General features: G+C 38.0%; 2 protein-coding genes across 2 annotated transcripts; both read left to right on the forward strand.

Moving 5' to 3' along the window:
• The first annotated feature begins 593 nt into the window (after window positions 1–593).
• On the forward strand, window positions 594–6,232 carry LOC144640163 (flavin reductase (NADPH)-like). The gene is made up of 4 exons (XM_078499381.1): window positions 594–765; window positions 2,225–2,395; window positions 2,850–3,052; window positions 4,892–6,232. Exons 1-4 carry the CDS (start codon window positions 608–610, stop codon window positions 5,041–5,043), a joined length of 684 nt encoding a protein of 227 aa, XP_078355507.1. The 5' UTR covers window positions 594–607; the 3' UTR covers window positions 5,044–6,232.
• Window positions 6,233–9,692: 3,460 nt separating this feature from the next.
• On the forward strand, window positions 9,693–11,197 carry LOC144640174 (flavin reductase (NADPH)-like). Its single transcript, XM_078499387.1, has 2 exons — window positions 9,693–9,841; window positions 11,030–11,197. The coding sequence occupies exons 1-2, from the start codon at window positions 9,693–9,695 to the stop codon at window positions 11,145–11,147; spliced, it is 267 nt and encodes an 88-aa protein (XP_078355513.1). The 3' UTR covers window positions 11,148–11,197.
• The last annotated feature ends 664 nt before the right edge of the window (window positions 11,198–11,861 follow it).

The following is an 11,861-nucleotide window of genomic DNA, read 5'->3' on the forward strand; positions in this document are numbered from 1 at the left end:
ATTATTTAGTCAGTCGCTATAGTACGTTTCAACCAATGACGTTTTCAATCAGTGTAGTTTACCACGAGTTTCAAGATCCTCGGGGAGGGGGATACTCAAACATGTTTTGTTTTAATACGGGAAGGCTCAGTTCCGAGGTCGAAACCCCTAACTTTTTCATATACCATTTTTGACAGAAAAGGTAAGCCTTCCGTATACCTTCGATAGAAAATGGTACCCCTTTCAGATACCTAAAGAGAGGATACTGCATTTCCTTTCTTAATTTTTCACTTTCGCCTACAGTTTCGCTTACAGCTTTGTCTCCCCTTTTATAAAATTCCAGCGAAAAGGTAGCTCCCCGGAGCCTCCGAGTAGAGTCCGATTTAAGAAGAGCCCCGTCCCCGACCGGGTTCTCAAAGAATGTACTCTAGTTGCAGAAAAACGTAACCAATTAAAATAACGGAACAGAGCATCGGAATTAGCAGAGTAAACAATCTGCTGAGCATGAGAGACTAACAAAACCTGTCTGAATCAAAACGGCGTGGGGCAGTTTCTCTTTGGTGTCCAGCCTTTCCCGAAATGTGACAGTTCTCTGACCCAGTCCCACCTCAACTATTTCATATCCAACATGGCGGCGGCACCGGGAGACAGCAGTCCTTCCAAAAAGCTCAAACTTGTTGTGTTTGGAGCTACAGGTCGGACAGGAAACGAGGTGGTAAAACAAGCACTGGAAAAAGGACATCATGTGACGGCTGTAGTGAGAACGCCTGAGAAACTGACAACTCAGTGAGTGATCATTTAGTTTCACTAAATCTCACGCAGTGAGCTAGCGGCCTGCAAGAGCATTTGGGTTTTTCGTCTCCTGAAACCTGGAAATGCCTTTGCATGCTAGCGTACAGCTAAACTTGAGTGTGTTCAAAATCAGTCAAAGTAATAAGTTCGGTTCAATGCCTCCAAAAGAAAGCGACTGTAACCAGTCAAGCTTGTCTTATCAAGGGTGTAAAATAACTTTTTATCAAGTAGCCACTTGCTCCTAAATATTTTAAACGGCGTTGACAAAACCTGAATCGGATCGGATCGCGGATGGGATCACGGATCGGATCACAGATCGGATCACGGACCGGATCATGAAAAATAAAAAAATAATAAAAATAATAAAAATAAAATAAAAAATACAATAAAATAAATAAATAGATATAAACAAATAAATAAACAAATAAATGGTTGTTAGTTATCGGATGAACGTGGAATGGCGTAACAAGAATCGGCGTAACAAGATTTTTTCTGTTTTTTTTTTTCTTTTTTTTAATTGCTTTATTAATTTATTGCTATGAACTTAATTAAAATAACAAATTATCACTTTCTAGACCTGCACACAGCGGTATCTGGAACCTATTATATTTTTTCTTTATTTCACACACAACTGAGGCCACAATGTCGTTTACGACTTATATGATCTCTGGACTTCTGATTACGTAGAACTGGGCAAAGAAACAAACAAACAAACAGTAAATGTATCCCACAAAAAAGGGCACCCACATCTTCTTAATCTTCTTATAATTAATCCTTCGAGGTCGATCTAGAGCCAGGCTTTGAGGATTTCACTCAGTGAGTGATCATTTGATTTCAATAAACATCGCGCAGTGAGCTAGCGGCCTGCAAGAGCATTTGGTTTTTTTTTCGTCTCCTGAAACCTGGAAATGCCTTTGCATGCTAGCGTACAGCTAAACTTAAGTGTGTTCAAAATTAGTCAAATTAATGAGTTCGGTTCAATGCCTCCGAAAGAAAGCGACTGTAACCAGCCAAGAATGTCCTATCAAGGGTGTAAAATAACTTTTTTTTCAAGTAGCCACTTGCTCCTAAATATTTTAAAGCACTGTAGCCAATTCCAAAAAGGTGTTCGCCATTTTAATTAGGACAAAAACAAATTTACCCTGTCTTTGTATCAAATAGACCCTCCTATAAAATAAATATATTGCTTTTATTTTTTAAAATATATTTTTTTTTCGTAAGCTTAAATAAACAAAAAAATAATTCCTCGCTCAGTTTAAATTTAGGTTACCTCACTTGTAAAGAGCTGGATATTTTGCTGTTACCGTTTGTAGAACTTATGTTAATGTTCATAAAGTTCTCTTCGACATTTCTTGGATACCTATTTGATTTCATTCTGTGTTACAAGAATATGAACAAGAGTGAATGGCAGACATTCACTCTTGTTCATATTCCAACATTCTCATTTCAACAGACATGAGAATTTAGTGTTAGTGAAGGGAGATGCTTGTGACGTGGAGAGTTTTGCTGCTGCTCTTGATGGAAAAGATGCTGTGTTGTCCAGTTTAGGAGTTTATGCAAACATTTTTAACCCAACCACTTTCTACTCGGAGTCCATGAATGCCATCACAGAGGCAATGAGTAGGTGAGCAATGTGTTAAACCTGGTTTTTAGCCAGATAGCTCATTGAGTATCCTGTGTAGATGCCTAATTTTTGAAGAACATTATTATACAAGTACTACATGTACTTCACATCTTGATTGTTGAATTACATAGCTTGAGAGTTATTATTAAGTACTGTATGGTGCTTATTCGGGTGCAGCACCTCGCTGTGCAAATCTGAAAACAATAAACACTTTTGTTATACTTTCATTGGAAGATATTTTGGCTCCATCACAGTCAATTTCTTTATAACTGTTCCCCGCAGATTGAGCTGTCAGGTCATTTGATGGTTTTGTACAAAAAAGTTTCATGTCCAAGTTAAATCAAATTGTTCACAGTTTTCTTATTTGTGCTGTAACTCTATGTTCTGAAAGTAAAAAAAAAATACTTCACTCATAATTTTTTTTTATTATTTTTATTATAACTTCCTTACTTAGGCACAAAATCACTCGGCTGGTGACTGTAACATCATGGTGTACTCAGCCAGGGCCAAACAATTACTGGTTTCTGGAATGGGTTATAAAGCCACTGTTTCTTAATGGAGTGATCAAGGATATGGCAACCATGGAAAAAATGCTGGAAAGCAGTGACCCACAGGCATTGAATTACACTATTGTTAGGCCTTGTCGGCTACTAGTGGGTATGTAGACCCGCTGTCACATTCTCGTCCCTAGAGTCACTTGTTCATCTTAGCTGACTGAGCCTGGGGCACGAAAAAAAATTGGCTCTGGGGCACATGATTTTGATTGGCAGGATTTATACCCAGGGGGGGTACTCGAAGTATACATGTCAGAGGGGGGAACACACCTCGCTGAAAAAAAGGTTCGAATGAGTAATTTTTCCGATCCACTGATCGCAAGGAAAACCCGAAATGAAAAGTTCACTCGATAAGATAAGATAAGATAAGACCCAAAAAATATGCGTATTTTTTAAGACCTAAAAAAATACATGACAGATTCCTTGACCCAAAAAAATACTGAGCATGTAAATTTTCAACCCCCCCAAAAATATGTCGACTCCCCCCCCCCCCCTCCCCGCCATGTATATCGAGTACCCACCTGAGGATTTGAACAAAAGGAACAGCCAATCAAATGAAACATTTAAAAATTCCTTTGTTATACGAGAAATTAAAATGGTTGATTTGATAGGCTAGGCTTGAAATAGGCCATTTCCGAGTTACCCTTTGCCTCTGTTTCAAAACGAGTCTACGTGCGAAACCATTTAAATGAAAATGAGTTTGATTTGCATGAAAATGGACCTTCATTTTCATATGAATAGTTTCGCACGTAGACTCGTTTTGAAACAGGGGCATAGGGTAACTCGGAAATGGCCTATTCCCTTTGTTCAATTCCAGCAAATCAAATCATGTGTCCCAAGAGCCACTTGTTCCTTGTGCCCCAGCCTCAGCCGGCTAAGAGGGACAAGTGGCTCTGGGGACAAAAATGCTGCTGTCAGTACTTTCAATGAGATCCGGCCAGCACCTGCAATAAGATGTTTCCCGCTTATATTATTGCCCTCCAACAGGTGCTGCACAAGGTCAGCCACCTTCTTTAAATCTTATTGAAAGTCCTGCTGTTTGTAAAATGACACAACCCTCCAAGTTTATTTTTTTCCTTAGTGGTCATTTGGCCACCAACTGCTCAAGTTTCGTCGCCAGTGAACAATATTAAGCTCACGCTTTAAATCCTTCTTCTCAATTTAGGTCGCCAATCTGGCGACTTCAGTTCCAATTTAGTCGCCAGCTCCAAAATTTTAGTCGCCATGGCGACAAAAATGGTCTTAACTTGGAGGGTTGTGACACATTGTTTGGTGAGCATTTGCTAACAGATATCAAGATATCTAATCTTTAATCAAATTTATTGCTACAGAGGTACATTTTCAGTCATCACTGACAACAGTTTTTAGCCTCACTACTTGCATTGCACACCATACACACCCACTACCCACTTTGCACTTTATATTTCACACCACACACAACACACTTCACACCACACACTTCAAACCTCACACTTCTGTTATACTATTCCATACTATTATTTTTTTCACGCAGGAATAAATTCCTGTATCAGAGCCTTGTTACTATTTCAAATAAACTTTTAAACTGCAATTAGCCTTATTTATCGCAAGTTACTTGCTGTTTTCAGTAATATGCAAACTCTGAAATTCAATCCTCAGCCAACAGTTTATGCTTTTTGCTGCCGTCAATCATCTTAGTGAGCCTATCGGGAAACGAAAGTTCACTTTAACCTGGTCAAAAGGTCACGTCCACCAGTTGTGATTGGTAGATTGTGATCAATTTTGTTTGTTTTTGTTTTTGATGGTTCGTTGGCTGTCACGACAGCAAACAAGGCAATCATTAGTTGAATTTTGAAAATTAGAAGTCACATATATTAACTGAAAACCACAATAAATAGAAGGCTTCTGTGTAGAGAAAGTGGGCTTCTTTAAAAGAGACTGACATGACTTGCAACTTTTTCAGGTGAACAGACCGGGAACTATAAGGTTGAGGAAGGGCAATGTAACACTGGAACAACAAACAAGATCACATGTGCAGACGTGGCAGAATTTATGCTGAAGACTCTAGAAAGTAATGAGTACGACAGAAAAGGAATTGCAATTGCTGGATTGTGAAAATGTTCAAGAAAAACACTACAGAACTTTATGTTTGTAAACAAAATATCAAAATAGGATTTAGAGTATTTGATTACTGATCCATTTAGGTTTTTTCTGGCTTAAGATTTGATATCTTTTGCAGATTGCATCAGACAATAACGAAAATATTATTGGCTAGCATGAAAGGCGTGCAATCCGCAAGAAAAAAAAGTAACAGCTTTGCACAGCCCTTTGCATGCATAATTTCAGCATGCCTTTGATACTAGTCATTACTTTTATTTTAATACAAAACATTGAAACATAGTCCAACCGGTTAATATAAAACACTATCTAGATAATATATATTAAATACAAACCACTTAAAATAAAGGCAGTGTCATATGTCAAGCGACAAAAAAGGGTCAGATTTTAGTGATTGTCTTAAGATCTTGCAAAAAGTCCAGTTTCCTGTTCTATTGTTATTTGATTAGTTACATTTTGGTATTTCTTTGACATCTGTAAGCAATTAACAGTGGAGCCGGCAAAACTTAACTTACACTGAGAAGCAGAAAAGATGTTGAAAAACTCTTCATGTGCAGCTAAAATTTTGAGCTCCAATTCTCCTTTAATTTTCACCCCCAAAATGCTTGAAACGTGATACTAAACTTATTGTCATTTGAATGAATATGATAATAATTCAATATGGACATTTCAAGATCGTAGTTAGTTACAGCATATTTCACAAGATGGCAGGACGAAACTTTCTGACTGCTTAGCTATTAGGCTGAGTTAATAAAACTTTTATTACGTAATGTTTAATAAATGAGCAGCAGTGTTTTATCAAGTTTGTCGAGGCGCAGCCGAGTGTTTTAGACTTAGATTTTTATCTTATCTTATCTTATCTTATCTTATCTTAGATACCACACGAACTGCGAATTTATTGAACGGCTTAAAAATCTTCTGATGTAGATTAACTCATTCTTGCACTAATATTTAGATTTGGGGTTATTTTGGCCTAAAAAATTTGGACGTTAAGTTTAGGCGTGTCTTTATCAGATATAAAGACACTCATTAAACATTAATTTCTTTTGTATTTTCTTTATGAATTATTAATGAGTTTTTTAATAAAAGTGAATTTGGAATATTTTTTTAAAACATTTGCAGAAAAATATATTTTAATGTATTCACTGAAAGGGGAAAATTATAAAAACAGGTGCATGTATGATATAAATTTCACTTTAAAAGATCTGTTTCATTGTGCTCTCTGACACCAGGTATCTACCGATGTGCAACAAAATACAGACTGCAGTCTGGCTGACTGGCATTCCGGTTAGCCTGAATAGCGCCCCGCCTAACCTAAGAAAAGGTCCCGGTTAGCCTAAATAACGCTCCGGCTAGCCTGTTGATAGTTAGCTCTCAATAATGGTAATGATAACACGATATGTACTTAAAAATTTCTACAAGTCTGCTGGGCTGAATTTGTCGCACACCAGTTATCGAGGGTCTAACATAGGGTTGGTGGGATGCGGGATGAGCCTTTTTTCGCTGCTGTGATACTGGATGAAAGGAACTTTTGAGGCGGGATGCGGGATTGTAAGGGGTCGGCGAGAAGCAGGAAGTTGGTTATTCATGACGGGATGCAGGAATCATTGTTTTCTTTGTTGTTGTTGTTTTTTTTTGGGGGGGGGGGCGGGAAACGGGATGATGGAAGACGGTCGAAACAACACGGGCAACACACGATAACTCACTTTTTTTCTGGCTTTTTTTATCCTTATCAGTTAATTATTTCGCTGCCGAACTACTGTCTATATAAGCACCACAGATTTGTCAAAGTTTTCTATAGCTGCCTCGTCCCCAGTAGGCTTTAGTACATTATGCTTTTGTTTTGCCACTAAAATGCTCCATCTGAATGCTCCATTTTCCCCACAAAAATGCTCGGTCTTCCAAAAAAAAAGTCACTAAAATGCTCAGATAATGCTCATTACACAAACGGAGTATTTTAAGTTAGTTTCAAAGTTTTTAACATGGTGTTAGCTGTTAAAACAAAGTCTTACAAAAACGTTCAAGTGTTGCAAGTAACAACAAATGCGTATACAAGTTCATAAATACAGGCAAAAAAACATAATCCTCGAAATCGACTGCGGAGCTAAGTACAGAAAGTAGTTGACTATCTATAGAAAGTCATTTGTTGTTGAATTTTGAGTTTTAGTCTTCATTTTCTCTAAAAATAATAATTTTCCGGGAAAATACCACTAAAATGCACGAATAATGCTCAATGCTTTTGCTTCACTAAAATGCTCGAAAAAATGCTAGCATAATGTACAAAAGCCTAGTCCCCAGGTGCCGGTCGGCCGGTCGGTTAACGCGGTAACGCGGGAAAACAGGAAGCGCGGGGGTCGATGGTTGCCCCCGTGCACGACCAAGGAGGAGGACGCCTGGGGACGAGGCAGTTTCTATAGAATTCTAAAAGGAAAGTCACGTTAGCGTTTTCACGCGATAATCTAATCGGCTTAATTGAAGTTAATCGAATGATTGGATTCGTTTAGTTCTCCAGTGCAAATATGGTATACGCGGGTTAACGAGTTACCGTAAAATTCCGGTTATAAGCTCTGGGCTTATACATAAGGGTTTTTGTGTGGGCTTATAAGCGGAAGGGCTTATACCCGGGAGGGCTTATAAGCGGAATAAAAAACGTTTCAAAACGAGCCATTGGAGTGTTAATCGAAATACGTTTTCAAGTTAAAAACTCATAATAAAGCAACATTTAGCCCTGTTTAGTACTATCTTCCGGCACGGGGGGGCTTATATTGATTATATCCGGAGGGGCTTATAATCGGATGTAGTTTTTGTTTCCAGGTAGATGGGCCTATAACCGGGGGGAGAGGCTAATAAGCGGTGGGGGGGGGGGGGCTTATAACCGGAATTTTACGGTATCAAACGTCCAGGTCACAGTATACCTATACGGTCCTGAACGGGCAGAGATCTAGCTACAGCCTTGTGGCATCCGGCGTTCCACAAGGCAGTGTTCTGGGGCCCACGTTGTTCGTCCTGTATACAAGCGATCTCGTGGAGTCTGTACAGTCAGCTGCCGTGTATATGTACGCAGACGACACTACTCTTTACTGTATAGGAAACAGTATAGAGGAAGTCTCAGCTGCCCTTAATCAATCACTTAAAGAATTATACGCCTGGTGCACTACCAACAAGCTCACTCCCCACCCGAAAAAAGTCGGAATGTATGCTTATCCACAAAGGATCTATCACTGTCCCCCTTCCTCCGATACTGCTAGAAGAAAACTGCTTTAATTGTGTTAAACATAGCCGACTCCTGGGCGTTGACATAGATGACAAACTTGAGTTGGTCTCCACAGGTCAATAACCCTAAGAGGAACTTGACAGATAAACTAAACTTCATTAAGAAGTGTAGGTTTTTACCTAAGCAAATTCTTTAAAGTTATACTACAATATCAATATTGTATTTTTTTTTCTTTTCGCCTTCTTCTTTAATAATTAATATTGTAAAGTCTACTAAATTATCTTCAATAAAATTAAAAAAAAAAAAAAAAAAAAAAAAAATACTACAAAGTCATTATCCCGTCAGTCACGCATGGTATAACCGTCTGGGGGGGGGGGGGGGGGGCATGAGTCATCAAGACGACTTTGACGCACTTGAAAGGTTGCACTGCAGAGCGGCAAGGATCATTTTTAACCTACCAAAAGACATGCGATCTACCGAAGTCCTTGACCGCTCTAAATGGGTCACTTTAAGAAATACGTACAAACTTTCCGCGATTCTGAAAAAAAAATCTACTAATTCCTTCATAATTTAATGCCAATTCCATGAAACTTTCAACATCTTACAGAAGGGCAGTCTGGAGTCTTTTACCGCGAGAGTGTCACGAAGCAATATCCCTTAGGAGTTTTATGAAAATGATCAACACGTCGAACATAATTAAAAATTTTAACAACCTCTATTGTAAGAGTTCTAAGCGCTTTTTATCGTTGTAACAATTTAGTAATTTAAATTATTTTTAGCGATAAGTTTAGCGTTTTTACCTTAATATAGTTTAATGTCTTTATCTACTAGTATTAATGTTTTATTAACACGCGACCCCACAAGCTATGTAGCTTTTTTACCCCATCGTGTCTAAATAAAGGTTTTGATTGATTGATTGATTGATTGATTGATTGATTGATTGATTGATTGATTGATTGATTGATTGATTGATTGATTGATTGATTGATTGATTGATTGATTGATAATCGAACAAAGACCAAAAAAAGTGTAAGAGAGAGTAATTGAGCGAGCAATTGCCGATGTACGTTTACAATTTTGTGAAAATTTGTCATTCACTCTCGGAATATGCTGCTTGAGTAATTTAACGTTGAACAGTTTCTCCCACAATGTCAGATTTTGTTTAGCACTACAGTGAAATTAAGAAAAGTTAAAAGGTAATTTTTCCACGAGGTGGTCTATGGTCCGGGTCCACGTACGGAGATGGTCCACCATGGGGTGGATCCATATTTTTACACCTGGTTCGTCGTATGGACGAACACAGAGCAACATGGTAAGTAGTAAACAGCAAACAACTGAACAATCAAACAAGCAAACTTTTTGCTAAGGAGTGGGCCTGGGTAGGGGTTTATATAATTCAAACCCAGGCCTTTCGCATCATTACAAAAGCAAAATGGCGGCCGAAAGTGCAGATTCGAGAGCGTTAAAACTGGTTGTATTTGGGGGCACCGGGGGAACGGGAAAAGAGGTAGTAACACAAGCACTAGAGCAAGGCTACCTTGTAACAGCCGTGGTGAGAACACCGGGGAAAGTGGAAAAACGGTACGTTTATTTAAGTACAAGTTTTACAGCGAAATTCACTGATCGTTCAGACTGCAAATATTGAACTGATTGCTGTACCACCCCCACCCCCCCTCCACCCCCTCCAAAAAAAGAGGCTTAGAAGGGTAACATTGTTTTTCCGGTAATATAAGTCCATATGTTAATTTAGAAATGGAGGGGAGATCTCAGGACTTAGAAAAGCGATAGCAAGCTTGCTGAGGTCTTCCTGCTACTTAAAATTTAATATATTCCTCTTTTAACTGATGTAAAAAGGATTTGAGTGGCAAATAAAGTTGATTGATTGATTGATTGTATGTAGCCCAGACTCTGCATATGAATTTTAGTTTACGTCTTATATCAACTGATATTCCCCAGTTTTGGCTACATCACATGAAGTGTTTAGGCCAATCGTACGCTTAAAAATCTTTGATGGATTGTAAATCCCATGATATGCACCCCCCCCACACCCCCCCCCCCGAGATAAGCCCCCCTCTCCTAGTACATCATTGATAATATATTTGAAATGAAATTGATTAATGATGAGATTTTAAAGCTAAATTCAAAACCAGTTAATGAAAAATAATTTCGATCAATGCTGCTATAGTTCATTGTGACGTGTTTTTTTTTAAGCTGGTTTTAAACCCTCACCCCCCAGATATAAGACCTCCTGTTTATTGGCCCATCCAAAACCCCTTACGAAGTAGTATAAACCCAGGGCTTATAAGTGGAATTTTATGTATCTCCAAGAAAGTCTTATTAGGGCTGACTTACATGTACCTTATGCCCGTCTTGCATTATTTTGGCATCTGTGTGTTCCTGCAGAAGCTATATTTAGACAAGTTGCACTTTCTGGGGTTACCAGTAAATTGCTTCCACTTAAGGAAAACTTACGCTAGTGAACCAGTGAGTCAACATTCTGCACATGTAGCCAGTTTATGTTAAGTCATGATGGGTATTTATAGGTTTGATAAACACAACAATAACAAGATCAGAACTGGTATGCTTAATCTAACTTGTTAAAGTGTGTTACAAGTGGTTGATTTCCACAGACCATCCATTGAAAATTGAAAATTGCTCTAAACACTGCTCATTGCGCGAGCTTCGGATACCTGTGCTCTAAAAATAAAAGAATTTGATAACAGTGGAACTTCAAGTAAATTCTATCACACTTTTTTTATTTTCTTTTAGGCATCCCAATTTAGAATTGGTTAAAGGTGATGCTTGTGATGTGGAGAGTTTCATTGCTGCTTTAAAGGGAAAAGGATGCCGTAATTTCTTGTTTAGGAGTTGTTGCAAGTATTTTTAATCCTACAACTTTCTACTCTGAGTCTATGTTTGCTATACTGGAAGGAATGAAAAGGTAATTTTAAGAATACAATTATATCTACATTTTTGTTCTGTGGGCCTGAATTGCAGAACTCATTCACATGAATAATTAATGTGAATGAGTTCTGATATTCAGGCCCACACTTGATAATCTAAACGGTTTTGTGAGTTTTTGATCTGGATAAAAGAGGTTTGGCCTTGCATTTCTAATACATGACTAAGAATAATAAGAAAATTGCTAAAGGCTATAGAGCACTTATTAGCAAGCATTTTTTTAGTTAGTGCTTGTAATGACTGGCCACAATAGAAATCTTGATCAAGATTTGTGTTTCCTCATTTAGCTGTTTCCTTGGCTCTGTTTTGGAAAAACTTGATGTCCAGAAAAATAAAATGTCAGTAGCATTTCTTTTTTTTTTTTTTCCCTTTTTTTTTTTTATTTATTTTTTTTTTTTTTTATTTTTAATAAATTAAGCGATGGCGTGACTTCACTTTTGGGGATGCCATCAAACGATCGGTTCGTTTTGTCTGTTTGGCCCGATCGAACAGAAAATCAAGTTTAACTTAACAAGAAATCGCTGCGTAAAAGATTGTTTTGTGACAAAAGCAAAATACTTCCGTGCAGTTAGAATGGAACACTACAATGTATAAACGAAAGAGACAAATTATATATTAAATAAATTTAGCCAAGCCTAAA

Source organism: Oculina patagonica, unplaced genomic scaffold (assembly GCF_052425735.1).
Source record: "Oculina patagonica isolate OP01 unplaced genomic scaffold, crgOcupat unplaced2, whole genome shotgun sequence".
Classification (NCBI taxonomy): Eukaryota; Metazoa; Cnidaria; class Anthozoa; order Scleractinia; family Oculinidae; genus Oculina; species Oculina patagonica.